This window comes from Ornithorhynchus anatinus, chromosome 17 (assembly GCF_004115215.2).
Source record: "Ornithorhynchus anatinus isolate Pmale09 chromosome 17, mOrnAna1.pri.v4, whole genome shotgun sequence".
In the NCBI taxonomy this organism is placed as follows: domain Eukaryota; kingdom Metazoa; phylum Chordata; class Mammalia; order Monotremata; family Ornithorhynchidae; genus Ornithorhynchus; species Ornithorhynchus anatinus.
The window spans coordinates 43,675,222-43,695,909 of record NC_041744.1 but is presented as its reverse complement, the minus strand read 5'-3'; the positions used below and the strand labels follow the sequence as shown (position 1 = coordinate 43,695,909).

At 42.9% G+C, this 20,688-nt stretch overlaps 1 protein-coding gene across 1 annotated transcript; it reads left to right on the top strand.

Moving 5' to 3' along the window:
* The first annotated feature begins 1,181 nt into the window (after window positions 1–1,181).
* Window positions 1,182–19,913, top strand: LOC103170740 (killer cell lectin-like receptor subfamily B member 1B allele A). The gene is made up of 10 exons (XM_039914444.1): window positions 1,182–1,281; window positions 2,348–2,400; window positions 2,978–3,071; window positions 6,959–7,052; window positions 7,554–7,738; window positions 13,099–13,191; window positions 14,246–14,308; window positions 15,778–15,929; window positions 18,072–18,175; window positions 19,242–19,913. The coding sequence occupies exons 1-10, from the start codon at window positions 1,182–1,184 to the stop codon at window positions 19,360–19,362; spliced, it is 1,059 nt and encodes a 352-aa protein (XP_039770378.1). The 3' UTR covers window positions 19,363–19,913.
* The last annotated feature ends 775 nt before the right edge of the window (window positions 19,914–20,688 follow it).

Here is a 20,688-nt window from a genome sequence, read left to right as displayed (position 1 = left end):
CTGAGTAGTTAGGTGACTTGCCCCAAGTTCACCCAGAAGACAAGTGGTGCAGCCAGGATATCCAGGTTTCAAAATTCCCAGTCCTCTGCCCTTTCCACTAGATGCCACTACCTGTCCAAGAGGGATCAAGGGTTTCACGTGTCCCCACATTCTGCTGAGGCCCTGCCCTGTGTCAACATTTTACGCTGCCTGAATGACTCCCCATTTTCTTTCTCTCTCTTGTAGATTCTCCCCTGTTTCCGTGGCGGGTCATTGCGGTGACTCTGGGTGTGCTCTTTGTAATGCTACTTGTGTCCATCTGGCTACTGCAAGCAAAATGTAAGTGTTGGGAAAAACCATTAATAATCTGGAGCTTTTGATCATTCATCATTGGCTGAGGATTAATAAGGACAGTGAGCAAAACATTTGAAAGAAGAAGCAACAGCTCCTATCCTCTGGAGGTTAATGATAAACTGGTCCCTTTGACATTTTTTATGGTGCTGGTTAAGTGTTTATTATGTTCTAGGCACTGTTATAACCACTGGGTTAGATGCAAGATAATCAGGTTGGACATGTTCTCTGACTCACATGGGGATCACAGTTTTAATCCCTATTTCATGGCTGAGGTAACCAAAACACAGAGAAGTTAAGTGAGTTGCCCAGGGACACATAGCAAACAAATGGTTGAGCTGGGATTAGAATCCAGGTCCTCTGATTCCCAGGCCTAAGCTCTTTCCACTAGGACTCATTGATTCCCCAATTTTGGATCTCTTTCATCTTCTTTGAATTAGGGGCTCAGGAAAGACATCATTTTTGAGTGCACAGAAGATGGAAGGTGTACCCTCCACCCACAACTCCTAATCCATCAGTCAGAGGTATTCATTGAGTATGTACTGTGTGCAGAGTACTGTGCTAAGTGCTTGGAGAAGTATAATAAAATAGAATTGATAGATGGGATCCCAGCCCACAAGCCACTGCTCATGGGAAGGTTGTTTGGATTGGGAGGGGGACACGGTTGATCTGAGGGAAGTTAAGTGGTATATTGTTTGCTGCATAATGAGATGATAGGTAAGACCAGAAATGAGGTCCGGAATGTGAGGGGGAATTAAATTGTTCTGCTGTTGACTGAGCATGAGTTGGGGAGATTACCAACAGTGATTATTTTGAGGAGCAGTTTCAAACAACACCCAGGGCTAGCGAGAATGGCTTCAAGTATTAAGGAAATGAGAAAAAAGGGAAAGCAGGTGGTAGAGAGAGAAAGATTCCCAGAAACGAAGCACTGGAAAAAAGAATTAAAGCAAGGTATGTTTCAGGTTTTTCTATTCTCTCCTGCATCACTTATCTCTTTGTCTTTTAATTTCTGCTTTATTTTTCATTCCATCTCACTCTTTCTGACACTGTCTCTCCATTCTTAAGTGTATGTGAGTTTATTCATTGCAGTCATGCTGGAAGATGCAGCCAGAGACATGGGTGCAAATGTTACAATCTACTTCTGCTCCTCTAGTAAGCTCTTCCAACTCAACAGACATTGTACATTATCCAAAGTCCAAAAACAATTATTTTTATAAATGATAATAATAATGATAACTGTAGTAGTATTTGTTAAATGCTTACTATGTTCCAGGCACTGTACTGAGTACTGGGTTGGATACAAGCAAATTGGGTTGGACACTCAATCTCCCTGCCTCATGTGGGTTTCACAGTCTCAATATCTATTTCATCTCAATTTCCATTAACTGATGAGGTAACTGAGGTTTAGAGAACTGAAGTTCATTCATTCAGTCATATTTATTGAGCGCTTACTATATGCAAAACACTATACTCAGCACTTGAGAGAGTACAATAAAACAACAGACACATTTCAGCCCACAACGAGCTAACTACCTAGAAATGAGCTTAAAGTCTAGAGAAGTGAATCGCCCAAGGCCACGCAGCAGACAAGTGGTGTGTTGGGATTAGAACCCAGGACCTTCTAGCTCCCAGGCCTGTGCACTATCCACTGCTTCATGTTGCTTCCCCACAGAACTCTGACATAGTGATGTGGTGGCACTTGTCCTTCGAAGATGATGCTGCTCTTAGTGAGATTGCTCACAAGAGCGTGAGCATCTAGTAATAGTAATTTTAGTAATAGTAGTCATAACACTAGCAGTATAAATCAAATGCCTGCTTGTGCTGCTCCCTGTATTGGACACATGGGAAGTACAGAACAATGAAGGGACACCCTCCCTGCCCACAGGGAGTATATACTTTAATGGGAGAGAAACACAATGCTATTAACAACTATAAAGGAAAAAAATGCATGCAGAAAGCAGGCATGGACACATGCAAATATGGCCAGACAACTTTTTTGGTCCCTTACCATTCACAGGAGCCAAACCAGACCTGCAATACAGCCATATGATATGGCTGAAGAAAACCTGTGTATTATATCAGCTAGCACCAGAAAAGCTGTACACAAAGTTAAGAATCTGTGCTTAAACTCGGAACTGAATTATGTTACCCAGGTAGTTCACTGACCAACGATGCGATGATAGACAAGAAATTGTAATATCAAATCAAGAAGACCAACACTTAAAGAAAAATCAATCAACCACCCTTGAAATTATGCTCACTACAACACAGGTCTGCTGGGCGGAACACATGAGGAGAATGGAAAACAGAAGACTAAGTAAACTACTGCGCAGTGGAGAGCGTAGATTGGGAAACCAAAAGCAAGAAGTAGAGGGAAAACATTTTAAGGACCCAGGAAAATGAAGCTTCAGATTATACTGCATTTCAGCGGAAACCTGGAAGACATTTGTCACAGACAGACCAGTATGATGCATTGTGGTCAAGAGAAGAACACTTTTTCGAAGTAGAAGCTTCATGAATGTCATAATGAAAGGACACACAAATGAAGACAATACCAGCAGCACAAGAAATATGACAGCATGAGAAAGGACAGTCTTTGTATGGGCACCATGTGATAGGACTGTAAGTTTTCCACTAACCTTTTCAGCTACACATGTGTTACCAGCTCCCAAGCAGCAGTGACAGTGGAACACTTTTGCGATTCATCTTCAGTACATCTTTTCTGTTTTATGTCCAGAAAGGTAAGATGGCTCCTGGCCAAAGATGGTGGAAGGTGATTGGTGGATACAAGTGTGTTTTGTTTGTGCTAGGTATATTGTAAGTAATAATAATAATGGTAACATACTAATCGAGAAGCAGCATGGCTCAGTGGAAAGAGTATGGGCTTTGGAGTCAGAGATCATGGGTTCGAAACCTGGCTCTGCCACTTGTCAGCTGTGTGACTTTGGGCAAGTCACTTAACTTCTCTGTGACTCAGTTACCTCATCTGTAAAATGGGGATTAAGACTATAAGCCCCACGTGGGACAACCTGATTCCCTTGTGTCTGCCCCAGGGCTTAGAACAGTGCTCTGCACATAGCAAGCGCTTAACAAATACCAACATTATTATAATTTAATGATGATAAAAATTAAGCTGCTTTTTCTTTAACACTTATGTGTTCTGCTAAGTACAGTTGTAAATACAAGATAATTGCTCTCCTTTGTCTCTCTCATGACCACTATGATTGATGTCAAGATTGCATCCTGGCCAACATCACTGATCACTGTTTGGGACATTTGTCATTGTCAGAGTGCATACAAATATCCCAAGAAACAGGGATCAGAGATTTCTTCATTTATTTCCTACTCCTGAGGCGGATGATCAGCTGACTGTGGTTGGCCAGTATCTACAGTTTTGCAGAAGCCAGTAGTTTTAGGGATCATCTTGTCTTCCATCCCTGGATGTGGTGAGCAGATCTGTACCTGAAGAGGGCTTCTCTGCCCTGCCGAAAAGATACATTGATGTCACTGCTTCTGGTTTGACAATGAAGGGCAGGGAATGGGTCTGTTCACTGCTGAATTGTACTCTCCCAAGCAGTTAGTACAGTGCTCTACGAGAGCTCAGTAAATACAATTGACTGACTCACTGACTGATCTCACACCACCTCCCTCCTGCATACAGCGGGTGTTTGTGTTTAAGGACATATGGAAACTCTTTTGCTTGCCCCCGTATATGTTGGCCCATTGCCACATAATTTTGTCAGGAAGACTTTAGGGCCAAGAAGTTGGACAAAGCAAGAAGTTATAGTAAGGACAGTTTGTGCAGCAGCACTTACCCTCCTTTGCCCCCCACCTCCTCTCTCAAACCCCCATCAGTCCTGTTCCCTCAGGGGCACAGAGCACAACTAGTTAGAAGACAGGTAGATATGCCACTCAATGCTGATGCTGTTCCATAGGGCTAAGAACAGTCTCTGCAGTGTTCATCTCTTCTGTAAATCAGCTACTTTCAGGATATCCTTGATGTTTCTTCAGTCAAAAACCTTCACCAATGACAGCATAGGTCTAATCAGCTATTTCCCTGCAGCTAGTTTATTACCCCCGGCACACAGCCATGAGTAGGTGGGGTGGATGGTCTCTGTTGGATGGGAGCAGCTGGGGCAGAGAACTATCTTGAGTTGTTCTTCCATTTTTCTCCCAGTGGATACTTTCATCATCAACCCGGTTCAATGGGGAAGGCTCACCTTGCTTTCCTTCACATTATCAGGCCTTCCAGGGTCAACTTTAATTAGCTCCCTATGTTTCTTCCTCCAGTCTTGTATTAACTGAGGATGAAAAGGAAGGAAGGAATTACATGTGATTTATGGAGCAGAAGAAGGAATATGTGCAAGAATGGGATGCACTCCGAAGCAAATAGAATCTCACCACCAGAAGTGAATTCTTCACACCTAAACCAGAATATATATATTTAATATTTTTGAAGAGACAGATATATACATATTAAAAGACTTATCTGCAAGCACAGAGCTGTCATGTCTTTTTCAGTGGAAGCCAAAGAACACAAACCTTTTAACAAACACATTCAACAAGACTCATCGTCAATGGAGCTGAAGACATTTTTACTGTTTCCCAGTTTCCTGGGGGCAAGATGTTCATCTTAGATCATGACTAAAAGAAGAAACAGAAGGTGGGTGCTCAAGTGTTGGGGCTAAAGGGACCAGAACAAAGAACTGCAGATCCACCGGTGTCCACCATTCACCTGGACCATCATCAGTCCATCAGAGGTCCCTGAGAAAGGCTGGCGACATTGACCTAATTAAGAATTCATAAACAAAAAAAATTAGGGTCATGGAGCCCTAAAATCTTACCCATGAGAACACTGACAGACTCAACCCCAAGTGCTTCCTAATCTTTCATCCTCCTCACTAACTAGGTTCTCTCTTTGTTGGTCTGATAATAATGATGGCATTTGTTAAGTACTTACTATGAGCCAGGCAGTAAGTCATTCATTCAATAGTATTTATTGAGCACTTACTATATGCAGAGCACTGTACTGGGGTAGATGCAAAGTAATCAGGTTGTCCCACGTGGGGCTCACAGTCTTAATCCCCATTTTACAGATGAGGTAACTGAGGAACAGAGAAGTTATGTTACTTGCCCAAAGTCACATAGCTGACAAGCAACGGAGCTGAGATTAGAACCCATGACCTCTGACTCCCAAGCCTGTGCTCTTTCCATTACTCCACGTTGCTTCTCTATGATGAGAGATGTACCACTTCTTATCACTAGCTTTTTGCCAGTGTCATCAGCTAGCCAATTTTTAATCCATGGTCCAGATGGATCTTTAAAAAATGATGTCCCTTGAATATAAATGGAATGACTCTTATAGAGGATATATAACTAAAAATATTTATCTTTTCCAATTCTTCAAATGTTCATTAGCTAAAGGAAAACTGAGAGCAATGAAAACTGTTCCTGCATTTTTCCTGTATCTGATGGAACTGCAAAGATCATTTCAAAAGTTACCCCTGTTGTCTGAAATCTCTCATTTATTTGATCCCCTCAAAATATGTGTTCAGTGATATTTTTCAGTAGTCAATCCAGAGGATTCTTGTTAGAATGTGGTATGTTCTATGTTTTGTAGGGTCCTCAAAGATGGACCCTATAAAATGGACCCTATAAAACACAGAAATACAAGAAATACGACTGATGGGAGAATGTCTCTTTTGGAATAATATTGAAATATTGGTGCGATCTCTCCATGATACCTTTCTTGCCGGTGATGAGGTTGGATCCATCTTGATTCTCCAGAGGTGCTCCTCCTCCTCCTAATAATAATAATAATAGTAGTGATATTTATTAAGGACTTGCTTTGTGTTACAAAGCATCACATGACCTAGAGGCGGGGGAATGATGGGGCACCTCCAAAATACCTCCTACTTAGAATGTGAGCCCCACATGGGACAGGAACTTTGTCCAACCTGATTGACTTGTATCTAAGAACAGGTCTTAGAACAGTGCTTAACACATAGTTAATGCTTAACAAATATCATAAAAAATGCTTTACTAAGTGCTGGGTTAGATTCAAGGTAAAATAATTAGTTCGAACTCAGTCCCTGTCCTCCTTGGAACTCACAGTCCTTGTAGGAGGGAGGATAGATATTTATTCCCCTTTTTACAGATGAGGAAACTAAGGCACATCAAAGTTAAGTGACTTGTCCAAGATCATTCTGCAGACAAATGATAAGGCTGAGCTTAGAACCCAAGTCCTCTGACTCCCAGGCTCATGCTCATTCCTCTAGGCCAAGCTGCAATAGCATACGGAGCCATATACATTTGTTAAGCATGTGCAAAAATCCTTAGCTTAATCATGGTTAATAGAGCTTTGGATCTCTTCTACTTGGGTGTCCCAACACTGATCATGCTAAATCAACTAAATGTAACATCACACAGGTTTCAAAAACCCTCCTTTTACCTGAATCATGAGGTGTTGCCTACTATCATTGATCTATTACTGCAAATAGACTTTGTACATTCAGGGTAAGTGTCCATGACCCAATCTTGGTGACTTAGCTTGATGAATCCTAATGTCCTGACTGCTGCCTGGGAGGCTGCAATGTAGAAAAACGTCCATTTGCTGTTTATGCTGTAGATTGGGGTTTGAGTCCCTTTTTCCCAAAAGGCCTATCGCAAACTAAAATTGTTGCGGACTGTCGTGTTATTTTGGAACATGCACACATATGTAGGTTTGTGCTTCAGGTTCAAAGATGATACTATTAAATGGAAGGTTTTAATCAGTATGTATAGGTGCAGCTGATTAAACCACTGAGGAACTAAAAATCTCTTCTACATTAATTGCCTTTTAAAAGACAGCCCCTTGCTGACTTTTTCTATTTACAGCCTGTGGTGTCTTATGCGATAGTGGCTTTTTTCCCCATTTCATGGCACCCAAAATGGAAAAGTACAGGGAGGCAGAAACATCAATGTGTTTCAACTGTGACCTGAAATTCTGCTTTGTCTTGTTCCTCATTCATCTGGGCTCCTGGGGAGTACGAATTAGGCTGCTAGGAAAATGCTTGCTCTTAAGGAGCTGGGTAAGCCCAGAGAGAGAATACCTCTCTGCCCTGGTGGTCCCGAGTGGTTGTGGCAAACTGAAAAACAACAGCAGTGACAAGAGAGCTTCCTGTGCAGTGTCAGCTCGACCGTCAAAAGTAAGCAGCTGCTCCTCTCTCCGCTCCCATTGACAGTGGGGCTGAGCAGCAGTCTCTGGGCACACTGATCTGGATTTCTCTCTCTTGGGGTAAATGGTGCCATGGAAGGCTGAGACCTTCTGCTTGTCATTGGATTCCTGGGGTCCCTGTCCTGCTGGTTCCCTGCGGCCACAAGTCTGGGCCCCTGCTCCAATTTCCCCCAGAACGACTCCTCCAAACAGGTATTTGTCTGCTTTCTTTCTCCTCTCTAGACTCACCAAGAGTAACAGCCACCCTGAGATGTCATGTGTGTGTATCTGTGTGTGTGTGTGTCCATAGAATTTCAATTATTACACCAGAAAAAAATGCATTTTAATTCAAAAATAGAAGCAGCACACTTCCCGGCTCTGCCACTTGTCGGCTGTATGACTGTGGGCAAGTCACTCAACTTCTCTGTGCCTCAGTTACCTCATCTGTAAAATGGGGATTAAGACTGTGAGCCCCACATGGGAAAACCTGATTCCCCTGTGTCTACCCCAGCGCTTAGAACAGTGCTCTGCACATAGTAAGCGCTTAACAAATACCAACATTATTATTTTGACATTCTTTATATCCGATGTTCTCAGGAGCTAGAGGTAGTCTGTTCATTCACTCTATCGTATTCATTGAGTGCTTACTCTATGCAGAATACTATACTAAAGGTTTGGGGAAGTACATTACAGCAATAAAGAGAGACAATCCCTGCCCACACCGGGGTCAGAATCCTTCATCTTTCTATCGTTATTTCAGAGTCCTGGAGCTCATCCCCCAATCAAAGAAAACAGGTAAGGGGAACGTTTGTGATTTAGAGAAAGGTTTGCTGTTTCATATCTCTCAAATTATTTAAACATGGGATTCAGGCAGAGTAAAGAAAATCCTCCAACATAAATACAAATCAGATGGGGATCCTGGGTAAAAGGCCATTTAAAAAAAATTGGCAACCTGTACAAATAAATAAGAATACTGAAATGTGTACCATATAAAAGTTACTGTGGGTTATCTAACACGGGGGCAAGAAAATTTGGAACCAAATTCACCCAGCCATTGTGAGGCGTGAATAGCACTAAACCATACTAGTTCATTAAGTTTTCCTCCTGTGTTCCTGACTTTGGTCAGGCTATGACACCAGTCTTATTTCCAGGACTGGACTCAGGGAGGAGGACTAAGAGGCAGTGGAGCAAAAGAAGGTTTGGAGATGGATCTCATTTTAGTAGAACTGGAATTATTCGGCCACAAGAAAAGAAGGCTGAGAGGCAAGTTGCTCTGTTCTTCAAATTAGTGCCATTTTTTTGGTCTACAGTGAAAGAACAGCCAGTCCCCATCTCTACTGTGGCAGGGCTAGAAGAAATGTGTTTGTTGCTAGATAAGGGAGGTAGGTTAGACTTGAACAAGAATAAACTAACAGGGATGGATGATAAAGAGTGACAAGGGAACTGTCCCATCTCTAGGACAGAAGATTGGTCTGATCCAGTGATGATATTTCTATTGTTAGGAGAAGCAGCATGACCTAGTAAAGAGAGTGCAAGCCTGGGAGTCAGAGGCCCTGGATTCTAATCCTGGCTCCACCACTGCTCTGCTGGGTAACCTTGGGCAAGTCACTTGACTTCTCTGGGCCTCAGTTTATCTGCAAAATGGATATTCAATACCTGTTTTTCCTTTTACTTTGACTGTTAGCCCCAAGTGGGACCTGAACATGTCACTACCCCAGTGCTTAGTACAGTGCTTGAAGCATAGTAATAGCTTAACATATGTTACTATCATTATCACTACTATTATTATTATTACTATTATTCTCCTTCCTACCCGTGCATGAGGGTTTAAGAGTACTCTGGCCTCAGTATATGTGGATAGAACATGAGAGGTCTTTTCCAGCTCTGGGTTTGGAACGATGTTGACTCTTATTTGGAGTCAGAAAAAGGCCAGAACATCACGTTGAGGAGGGTCCTGCTGGCATGGCAGGTTGTTAAAAGCACACAGACTGCTCTTAGACATGGAGCAGGGGAGGAGGGGAAAGAGGAACAAAAAGTTAGACAACCTCCTTAGGGAACTATATCTCTCAGAAGACCAAAGACCTGAATTTTCAGACTCCTTCTAGATGAAGCCCCTGGCTATCTCCTTGGCCCACTAACTATCTTCCTAATATTACCGTTTGTGAACACTTGGGCCGATTTTCTCCTTTCCATGGACCTTGAGAAGATATGGTTTAGCATTTGTGAGCGAAATAGATTTGTGTTTGTATTTCCAAATGAACGTCTTTTGTAAAACGCCAGAGTGAAGCCTTTATAGTGGTGTTCCTCTAAATTCAGTATGTCTGCAATTTCCCCTTGCTTTTTCTCATAGGTCTGTAGATATTAATAATCTCATGAGACATTTTACAGGCCTCATGTCACCCAACATCAAGACATATTTTTGAGGATCAAGTCTATTCGGATGGAAGTCTGAGACACACCTTTTTCTCTTTTAGGCATTTTTCTTCCTCAAGGGTTACTGTTCATTCCTTGTACACTGGTTTGGCATGCATAAGAAAATTTCACAATCCTCCTGTGACTTAAATCACCCTCCTCCCCTACTCTGTGCCTGAATCCAGGAAGCCAAGGAGTCTCAAAAGTCCAATGAGGGAGAAGGAAGTTCCAGGTCCTTGTTTGCTTGTCATCTCATCATCTCTCTCAATGCAAAGGAAAAGCAATGTGGCCTAGAGGATAGAACACAGTCCTGGAAATCAGGAAGACCAGGGTTCTATTTGAGGATCTGCCACTTTTCTGCTGCATGATCTCGGCCAAATCACTTAACTTTTCTGAAACTCAATTTCCTCTTCTGTAAAATGGGGATTAAGACTGTGAGCACCATGTAGAATATAGTCGGGCTCCAACCTGATTAACTAAACTCTTAACAAATACCATATAAAGAGAAATGAGTTTGGTCTCTCTCTCTCTCCCTCTCTCTCGCTCCTCTCCCCTCCGCAGAGTCAAGTGAGCAACCAGTCTTCTGTACGAAGTAGAAACAAAAAAAGTCTTCTCAGTCCCAGTCCAAGGGCCCAAAGGCCAACAAGAGTAAAGACTCAGGAATGGAGCAAATATTGAACTACACTGAGTTGAAACTACATAGGCCTTCTCAACAGCAGAGCCATTTGGGGAGAGTCAATGGCAAAGGTATTCATTCATTCATTAATTCACATTTACTGAGCGCTTAAGGTGTGCAGAGCACCGTACTAAGCACTTGGAAAGTACAATTCAGCAATAAAGAGAGACAATCCTTGCCCACAATGGGCTTACAGTCTAGAAGAGGGGAGACAGGCATCTAAACAAGAAAACAGGCAACAATAGCATCAATATAAAGAGAATTAGAAATATCTTCACATCAAAACCAGTATGACATGCCACATGCAGCTGACTCAGCAGGGATAGACATTTCATCGGGCCCATTTCCCTAGGGATATCATGTTCTCTCAATAGTAGCCAGTCAGGGTGCGCCCAGACTCCAGATTGAGTGGCTCCATGTGGTTCCATAGGCTACAGCCTGGTCGTTACTTGGTTTGCCCTTTGCTTTCAGATGGCCCAGTTATCACTAATGCTACCTGAGCCCCTCAGTCCACCTCTCTCCTAAGAATCAGGAGAATGAACTGTCTTTTGCTCATGTTAGAATGTCCCAGAGATTAAAACTTTCCCTTTGCCCTCAAAAGGGGCTCATACCTCATCCTGGCCCGGGGGGCATGAATTTTCTGGTGATTCTGCCATTTATAAGGCTCAAGTGCTGTCCGGCTCTTCTCTGATCCCTTGTCAATGAGATGTCATTTGTCAATGGCATTGAAAGAGTCTGCAGAGTGACTGAGGGAAGAAGAGATCCTCAATAAAGTGGATGACCAAGAGGCCTGGTGGGAATTCCATCTCTAGAAATCTGTGAAACCAGACCAGAATCACATCCATCTTTTCAACCTGCTCTGGATGAAGTTCCCGGGTCTGATCATCTAGGACAGATCCAGCTCCTCATTGGAGCGACTGGGGAAATTCCCTTGGAGTTCAAGCAAAAGCCAACTATTCATAACAAGACTAAGCTCTGAGCTGTCTCTCAACTTGGGGGATGGGGAGCTGAAGTTTTCTTTGGAACCTCTTTCTGGGCCTTCTCTATCTTGGGGCTCACTTTACATCTCTTGTTGCTCTCACCTGGAACATGTGGAGGAGCCAAAAATGACAATAGGCCTTTCTTCGCTGCAGACCAGGACTCTTTCTGACCACGGGATTCTATGGTGTTGCTCAGGACTGAGAGAACTCCACTTAATAATAGGAAGGAGCTAGGACCCCACCAGTTGTCTCCATCCCCTCACTTCTCCTTCTGCTCAAAAGCACTGTCCTCTGAATGCTCTCTCCCATTCGCCTCCCCTCTGCAGAGATGAATGAGCAGCAGGTAACCAACTCAAAGCTAAATATGGAAAGGCTTGACCTGTGGTGGCGGGACCAAAAATCAAAGGGTGCGAAGGACAGAAGATCAGCGAGTGAGGAGTCAGTGACCTACACAGAGCTGAAACTGCATAATCAACCTCAACAGCGCGGCCCATCTGAGAATGTTCAGAGCAGAGGTACCACAGGCCTTCGGCTCCGGGCTCTCTCACTTGCATCGTTCCAACAGAGTGAGATATTTTGCTATCCTTAGTCAAAAGAATGCTGCAAATTGAATTTGATTACTTGAAGAATCGTCTTGGATAAATCTATTAAGCCCATTTTCCCCATATAATTACAGTTTTGCTCAGATTCAGATATTCCCAGTGAAGATCCCCTGTTTTCATAAGCAACGTTGACTTAACGGTGGTTGCCAAAGTGGATTTTTATCAGTTGTGTTCCTTCATCATGTGTCTCTGGCATTTTTTATGGTATTTCCTAAGTCCTTACTATGTGCCAGGCACTGTAGTAAATGCTAGGATAGATATACGCTAATTCAGGTTGGACACAGTCCATGTCCCACATTGAGCTCACAGTCATAATCCCCATTTTACAGAGGAGATAACTGAAGCATAGAGAATGTATGTGACTTGCCCAAGGTCACGAAGCAGCCAGGTGACAGAGTCAAGATTAGAACATGGGTCCTTATGACTCCCAGGCTCATGCTCTATCCACTAGGCCATGCTGCTTCCACTTGGGCTTGGATGTATTTGTCATTATTATTACTTCTGTTATTTTTGTTGTCATCATAATTGTTTGAGACCTTAATCAGGCCAGATTAGCCCAGGGGCACCCCAGGCCATTCCAATAGCTGACAAGCCTTATGTCCCATCCCCTCTCGAGTTGGTAAGGGGCTTTGATTGCCCAAGCATTTTGACACGGTTACCTCAAACAATCAGTCAATCCAACGTTCGTATTGAGCCCTCATTCTGTGCAGAGCACTGAGATAAGTGTTTGGGAGAGTACAACAGAATTAGTGGGCATGTTCTCTGCCCATAAGGAGCTTACCTTCTGGAGAGGGAGACAGATATTAATATGAATAATTAAAAATATATAATTTAAAGATACATACATCTCAATTTGATTCTGCTAGTTCTTCCACTCAGCATCTCCTTGGTCCTCTCTGATAGATTCCCGGTCCTCTGGATGGAGACTCATTGCTGGGATACTGGGGATACTGTGTCTTGGGCTGGTGGCTACAGTGACACCTCTGGCTTTCGAGAGTGAGTATCTGAAAAAAATATCACCCTACTGATAATGTTCCAGTGAATTGAAATGATTGACTCGGTTGACAAATATGTGTGCATCCCTGTTGGTGGAGTTTGAATGGGTTTGTCATTTAGTTGGAACTGGATCCCAGTGGGAACACACTGGCCTAGGTCAAGGGGACATTTTGAAAGCGCAAAAACCATGTTCTTAACTTGGCCCATTTTCAAGACAATTGTATGGATAGTAGTGATATTAGTAAGGGCAGCGATGCAGTATTTATTGAACTCCCACTCAGATTAATTGATTATATTGTCTTTGGTCAATAAAAACAAAAAAGTGACATGTCCCTTCACCAAAAGTAGCTTTTTTTTAAAATGGTAGCTGAAAAACACTTACTTCATGCCAGGCACCGTATTATGTGCCGGGTTGGATACAAGCAAATCGGGTTGGACACAGTCCATACCCCAGATAGGGCTCACATTCTCAATCCCCATTTTACAGATCAGGTTACTGAGGCACAGAGAAGTAAAGTGCCTTGCCAAAGGTTACAAAGCAGACAAGTGGTGGAATGGGATTAGAACCCAAGTCCTTCTGACTCCCAGGGCCGTGCTTTATCCGCTGGGCCACACTGCTTCCCTTATTCTCTAACAGCTATAAGAGGGGAGATAGATATAAAAATATTTGCAAATACAGTAAGAAAGAACAATGTTTGTATGCAGAATTAAATGAACAGCTTTTCAACATTCAGGGGAGGGGTAGAAATATCCATAAAAGCTAGAGATGTCTGAAGTGGAGTGAGGCAAGAGGTAAGCAGAGCTGAGCATAGAGAAGAAGTGAGTTCGCTTGGTCTGGAAGTGGATTCCTTGTCTGCTGGGTTGAAATCAACCCTGCTCAAACTCAAATTTGACTTGAATAAATCAGTCTGGGACAGAGGATGGCCCAGTCTTTAGGCTAGAGGGTAATATTTGCTTGTGACTATTTGATTTTTCCTTTATTCTCTAATAGTTCCTACCAGGTTCACTATTGTCAGAACTGTGACCTCTCTGTAATTCCTCTCTTTACCTCTAGCACTGTCCAACCAAGAACCGAACAATACTTCCTCATCCTATTCCAACACAACATCTCCGAATGGTATGTGAAATCTTCTTTGGAATTACTTTTCAACATTTTAGTACAGGTTTCATTGCTTTGCATGGGGTTACGTAATAATAATGTGGTATTTGTGAAGCACATGCTATGTGTCAAACACTGTACTAAGTATTGAAGTCGATTCAAGATAATCAGGTCCCAGTTGGGGTTCATATTCTAAGTAGGAGGGAAAAGAGGTATTTAATCCCCAGGGAATGAGACTGTTAAATTGTCATATTGTACTCTCCTAAATTCTTAGTACAGTGCTGAGCACACAGTGAACAATCAGTAGATACAATTGATTGATTTAGGAACGTGACAATTAAAAATCTCAGCATGTTGCTGAAAAGGGAAGGGAGAGTTCAAAACGGAGGATGAAAGGAGGAGGATGAGCTAAGGAAAGAGGAAACTGAAGACAATGTAACCACAAATCAGTGCTGTTCATTATTTCTTTATAGGCATCTTAAGTGCTCAAGAAATTCTACTGATAGATCGTTTGATTGATGGAATGCTATTTGGAGGTTTCCTTAGAGAAGTCTCCCTCACAGACATTTCCTGTCAAAACCTTTAATAAGGTTTCAAGGCCAGGGAAGCTGGTTGGATGTAGCTTTGAATATGGGTCACAGACAAGGCTGGAAATAGAACTTTACTAGTACTCCAGATCCAGAAGAAAAATGTCACAAAAGGATTTATCCTTGAGGAAGCTGGTCTTTCTGGTGGTATTTCAATGGGTTAGAGATGCTGTCAGTAAGGAATCAGTCTCCATTCCAAGTTAGAGGTATAGAAGCCTGAAGAGGAACATCTAGGTCCAGTTTCAACAGCACCCTCTAAAAACCCCTCTTTCAATAATAATAATAATAATAAAGTTGGTATTTGTTAAGTGCTTACTATGTGCAGAGAGCTGTTCTAAGCGTTGGGGTAGATATAGGATAATCGGGTTGTCCCATGTGAGGCTAATAGTCTTAATCCCCGTTTTTTAGATGAGGGAACTGAGGTGCAGAGAAGTTACGTGACTTGCCCACAGTCATACAGCTGACAAGTGGCAGATTCAGGATTCGAACCCGTGACCTCTGACACCAATTAAAGCTCTACAGTGCTCTATTCATAATAAGTGCTCAGTAAATACCATTGATTGACTGATTGATCGATCCTATCGCCATTCAGTAGATTTAGATAATTACTTTGGAAGTACTATTAATTTCTTACAATTCCCAAAGTATAGGGGAAAAAACAGAAGTAGTTATGGAAGCAAAAGATAAGGAGGGATTAGAGGTAGTGGGGAGAGAAGAAGTAAATCAAAGGAGGGAAAAGAAAGGGGGGTACAACTGATTGAAAAATAAATACATTTTATTCAGAACATTAGTAGATTTCACATTTACCTTTGAAAAAAAATTCCAAGATTACATAGAGATTCTTCCAACCAAAGGAAAAATAAATTCCCTTCAACGTACTCACCTGTTTTCTTTCTCTAGAATGTCACTGTGGTCCATGTCCAGTCAACTGGATGAACTATAGGAACACCTGTTATTTTGCTTCTGTAGAAAATAAAACTTGGCAAGACAGCCACAAGGCCTGTGTTTCTCTGAACTCCAGTCTCGTGAAGATCGACAGCAAGGAAGAGCTGGTAGGTTCTTCATTCCAACGTTGCCGTCTCTTTTGTCCAGGCCTGCAATGTCAGAGAGGAGTAGAAGCAGTGGGACAATTTCCCGAGAAATAGGAGGGGATCCCCGAAAAGCAAAATTCTTTCAGGAGTCAGGAACATGGAAATGAATGATATAATCGAATCGTCTTACCTGGGTAACACAGTGTCCCTCGTTCGACTGATCAACTGATTTGTAAGGGAGGGGGAGAAAAGCAAGGCGTTTCCCTTTATATAAATGATCCAAATTTGTGAATCTCTCTGAAAAACTGCATACAAGGGAACAAGTAAATGGGAAATGATGATGGTAGTGTTGATGATGATGAAAATCATAAGGGTGTCGATGATGATGATGTCAGTGATGCTTATGATGCTGATGGTGACGATTGATGAGGATCAATATCCTGCAAGGCCCAAGGATCCAAGGAAAGACAATGTGTTTTCCCAACACTCCATTTCCTTTCTCTACAGGACAATGAAGGTAGTTTTGACTCATATGTATGATCTGCACATGGCCTTATCCAGAACCAGAGGGAGAGTCTATGGGATTGTACCACTATCACCCCGGGAGGGGACCCTTGAATCAGTTTCTGCCGTACTGGCTTCTCTTTCCTGGTGCTAGAGTCTGTTTTCTGGGAGGAAGGGTAATAGGGGCTTTGGTGTCAGAAATACTTATTGCTCACAGCACAAATTCTGGCAGGTTACCAGCGTTCCAGCACGGCTTAATGGAAAGAGCAGCGTGAGTAAGGAGAACTGGGTTTGTGTGTCAGCTCTGCTCTTTGCCAGCAGTGTGGCCTCGAGCAAACCATTTTTTGAGCCAAGTTAACCATTCTGGCCTCGGTTTCCCCATCTGAAAAAATGGGTAATGAATAAGTGTTCTCATTCCCCCTTAGACTGGGATCCCAACATGGGACATAGAATATGCTCAATCTGGTTATCTAGCGCCTAACTGAGCATTTAGCTCATTACTTGACATACAGTTTGTTTTAAATAGGTTCTGTCATCAGTATTACTGAAGAGCAGAGCACACAATCGAACCCTGAAGGAGCAGCATGGCCTAGTGCATGGAGCACCAGATTTGGATTAGAAGCCTGAGTTCTAATCCCAGACTCTTTCAATTGTCTGTTATGGGGCTTTGGATTCTCTCTACCTCAGTTTGCCCATCTATAACACGGGGATTAAATAACTGTTATCCCTCCTATTTAGACTGGACTCCATTGGCCCGTGTCTGCAGCGTGGCACGGTGGATAGAGCACCAGCCTGGGAGTCAGAAGGTCACGGGTTCTAATCCTTGCTCTGCCGTTTATCTGCTGTGTGGCCTTGGGCAAGTCACTTCACCTCCCTGGGCCTCAGTCTCCCCATCTGTAAAACGGGGATTGATACTGTGGACCCCATATGGGACAAGGAATGTCCATTCTAATTTGCTTGTGTCCACCCCAGCGCTTAGTACAGTGTCTGGAACATAAGAAGCACTTGGCAAATACCAAAATTATCATTATTAGATTGGATTCCATCTGCTACCACTCCCTAAAGAAGCAGTGTGGCTCCGTGGCAAGAGCCCGGCCTTGGGAGTCAGAGGTCATGGGTTCTAATCCCGGCTCCGCCACTTATCAGCTGTGTGACTTTGGGCAAATCATTTAACTTCTCTGTGCCTCAGTTGCCTCATCTGGAAAATGGGGATTAAGACTGTGAGCCCCACGTGTGACAACCTGTCTACCTTGTATCTATCCAGCACTTAGAACAGTGCTTGGTGCATAGTAAGCACTTAATACCAAAATTATTATTATTAATTATAACATAGAAAGCACCCAAACAGCAGTGCTTGGTATATAAGTATGTGACACCATAATTAATGGACTCTCCCAAGCACTTAGCAAGGTGCTCTGTACACAGTTAATGCTCAATTAATATGATTGAATGACTGATAAGGAAAATGGTGTGCAGAGCGAAAGAGTGATGTGATCTGAGACCCAAGAGGCAGCTATTCAACTGAAAGAGGGATGTCTGACGAGTTGTGTGATTTCCAGGTCACAGAACCTCCTTCTCACATCACATTTATGATGTCTCTGCCCCTAGGAAAGGTTCAGGATGCGACATGATTTTCTGGTTTGGTTGTGTTTCAAATAGGATTTCTTCAATTCACTTTATCTCTACCACTGGATCGGACTCAATCGTTCCCAAAATGCTGGGTCCTGGCAGTGGACAGATGGCTCACTGCTCTCCTCTGGCCTGTAAGTGTCTGTGTTCCTAGGCAATGTCTGTCTGTTTCCTGACTCTTATTCTCCTTGAATCTGCCCTCTGGAGCCTTGTGATTTATCCCGATCCTCACTGCAGGTCCATCACCCTGGGCAGGGAGGGATTTGGGGCCGGAGGAAAAGCACTGACTCAGTCTCTAGTGTGGATTGATTCATGGTTGAAAGGGTGAATAGTCCTTCAGCATAGGTACCAACCTCCTGTTCACTGATTTAGGCACCAGAAGAGTCCCACTGAGTGGAGTCAGGAAGGAATGGGGTCAGAGTGGGGCTTTGAGTCTCAACCCAGAGGATAACAGTGAAAAGACACAAACAGCTTCATCTTCAAACAGACAGGAAAGTTTCTAGGGCCGCTGGGATGGTCCCGGACAGGATATTATTGCAAAAGTAGTGACGATCCCTGAAGGAGAGAAGTCCAGCCCCAAAGGTTTCTAACCTCTAACCACCGACTCGCCCCATCTTCAAAGCCATATTGAAGGTTCATCTCCTCGAAGGAGCCTTCCCTTACTCAGGCCTCATTTCCTTTTCTACCACTCCCTTCTGCGTTGCCCTTATTAGCTCCCTTGATTGACCCCTCCATTCTCAGGCCCACAACACTTTTGTACATATCTGTAATTTTTTTTAATTTTTATTAATGTCTGTCTCACCATCTATGCTGTAAGCTCTTCGTGGGCAGGGAATGCATCGGTTATATTGTTATACTGTACTATCCCAAATGCTGAATACAGTGTTCTACACACAGTAAACTCTCAATAAATGTAACTGATTGATTGATCAATCTGCAGGGATTTTTCAGTGCAGAAATTTACTTTTACGTACAGTTCAGGGCTAGCCACAGTCTGAGATCACCAGGAAGCTGTCACCTCTACCAAAGCAGCCCCACAGCTCTTGGTCTTATTTCATTACCAGGATCTAAGAAACAACAGTTACCTGTGTTACAATCCTCACATCGGTAGATGATGACCGTTTCCTTATCATCCTATTAAATGTTGCGATTCCAGAGGAACAAGGGTGTGTGGAAATGACCTGTTTGTTCCCTTCACAGGTTTGACATTAATCAGAAATCTTCTGGTGGGGACTGCATAGCATATGGTTCACGAACTTCAGGACACGCAGAAAACTGTACAACCGTGAAGAACTATATCTGTGAATCCAGGAGAAGGTAGTCATTTGCCAGGAATACTTGAAAAGCAGACTGAAGAGCATCCTGCGAGTCACAAGAAAGAGAATCCTTAAAACAATCTGGCTTCTCCACTTGACAGATTCCAGTGCCTCCTTTCACCAGTAATCAACCAATTAAGGGTATTTATTGAGCACTTAGTGGGTACAGAGTACTGTTCTAAGCTCTTGGAGGAATATAATGCAATAGAAGGGGTAGACATGATCCCTGCTCACGAGGGTCTTACAAACTAGAGGGCAACAGCAGCTCAGCTACAATCTTAAGTTCCCTTGGGTCTTGGATGGAAGAAGAGGAGGTGAAGATGCACTGTCCCCTAAAGAAGATAAATCCCCAACCAATTAATTGTGATTTGCTTTTCGTAACACTCATCATCAATCTTCTTCACTAACAGTTTGGACACAATGGTTCCTAGTTCTTTTGTGTAATTAAAATGCTGGCGTATATGTGCACCTAATCTCCAGCCTTTCATTTTAAACTATAATTTTAGTAAAGCAGTATGGTCTAGCGGACAGACCATGGGCCTGGGAGTCACAAGGTCATGGGTTCTAATCCCTGCTCCGCCACTTGTCTGCTGTGTGAGACTTGGGCAAGTCACTTCACTTCTCAGTGTCTCAGTTACCTCATCTGTAAAATGGGGAATGAGACTGCGAGTCCTACATGGGACAGGGACTGTGTCCAACCCGATTTGCTTGTATCCATCCCAGCGCTTAGTAATAATAATAATGTTGGTATTTGTTAAGCACTTACTATGTGCCAAGTACTGTTCTAAGCGCCGGACTAGATGCAAGGTAATCAGGTTGTCCCACATAGAGCTCACAGTCTTCATCCCCATTTTACAAAAGAGGTAACTGAGGCACAGAGAAATTAAGTGACTTGCTCAAGGTCACACAGCTGACACGCGAGGGATCCGGGATTAGAACCCATGACCTCTGACTCCCAAGCCCGTGCTCTTTCCACTAAGCCACACTACTTCTCTGTGCCAGGCACAGAGAACACTTAACAAATGCCATATAATAATGAATAATTAATACAGTGCTCTGCACACAATAAGTGCTCAGTTAATACTACTGAATGAAGGAATGAATACTGGACTTTCACTAGGCCTGTCAAATCGTGCCAGTCTGATGCTAGTCTTTATTCTTCATTTACCCTCCAAATAGGCTTTGCTTAACTAAAGCAGGGAAAGCATCCATTGGACTCAAATTCTGATAAATCTTAAGCACCGAGAATAAAAGCATATTGACTCCGCCTCACCTTTGCTGTACAAGATATGTGTGTTTATTGACATTAAGATTTGCATCTAAATGATTTT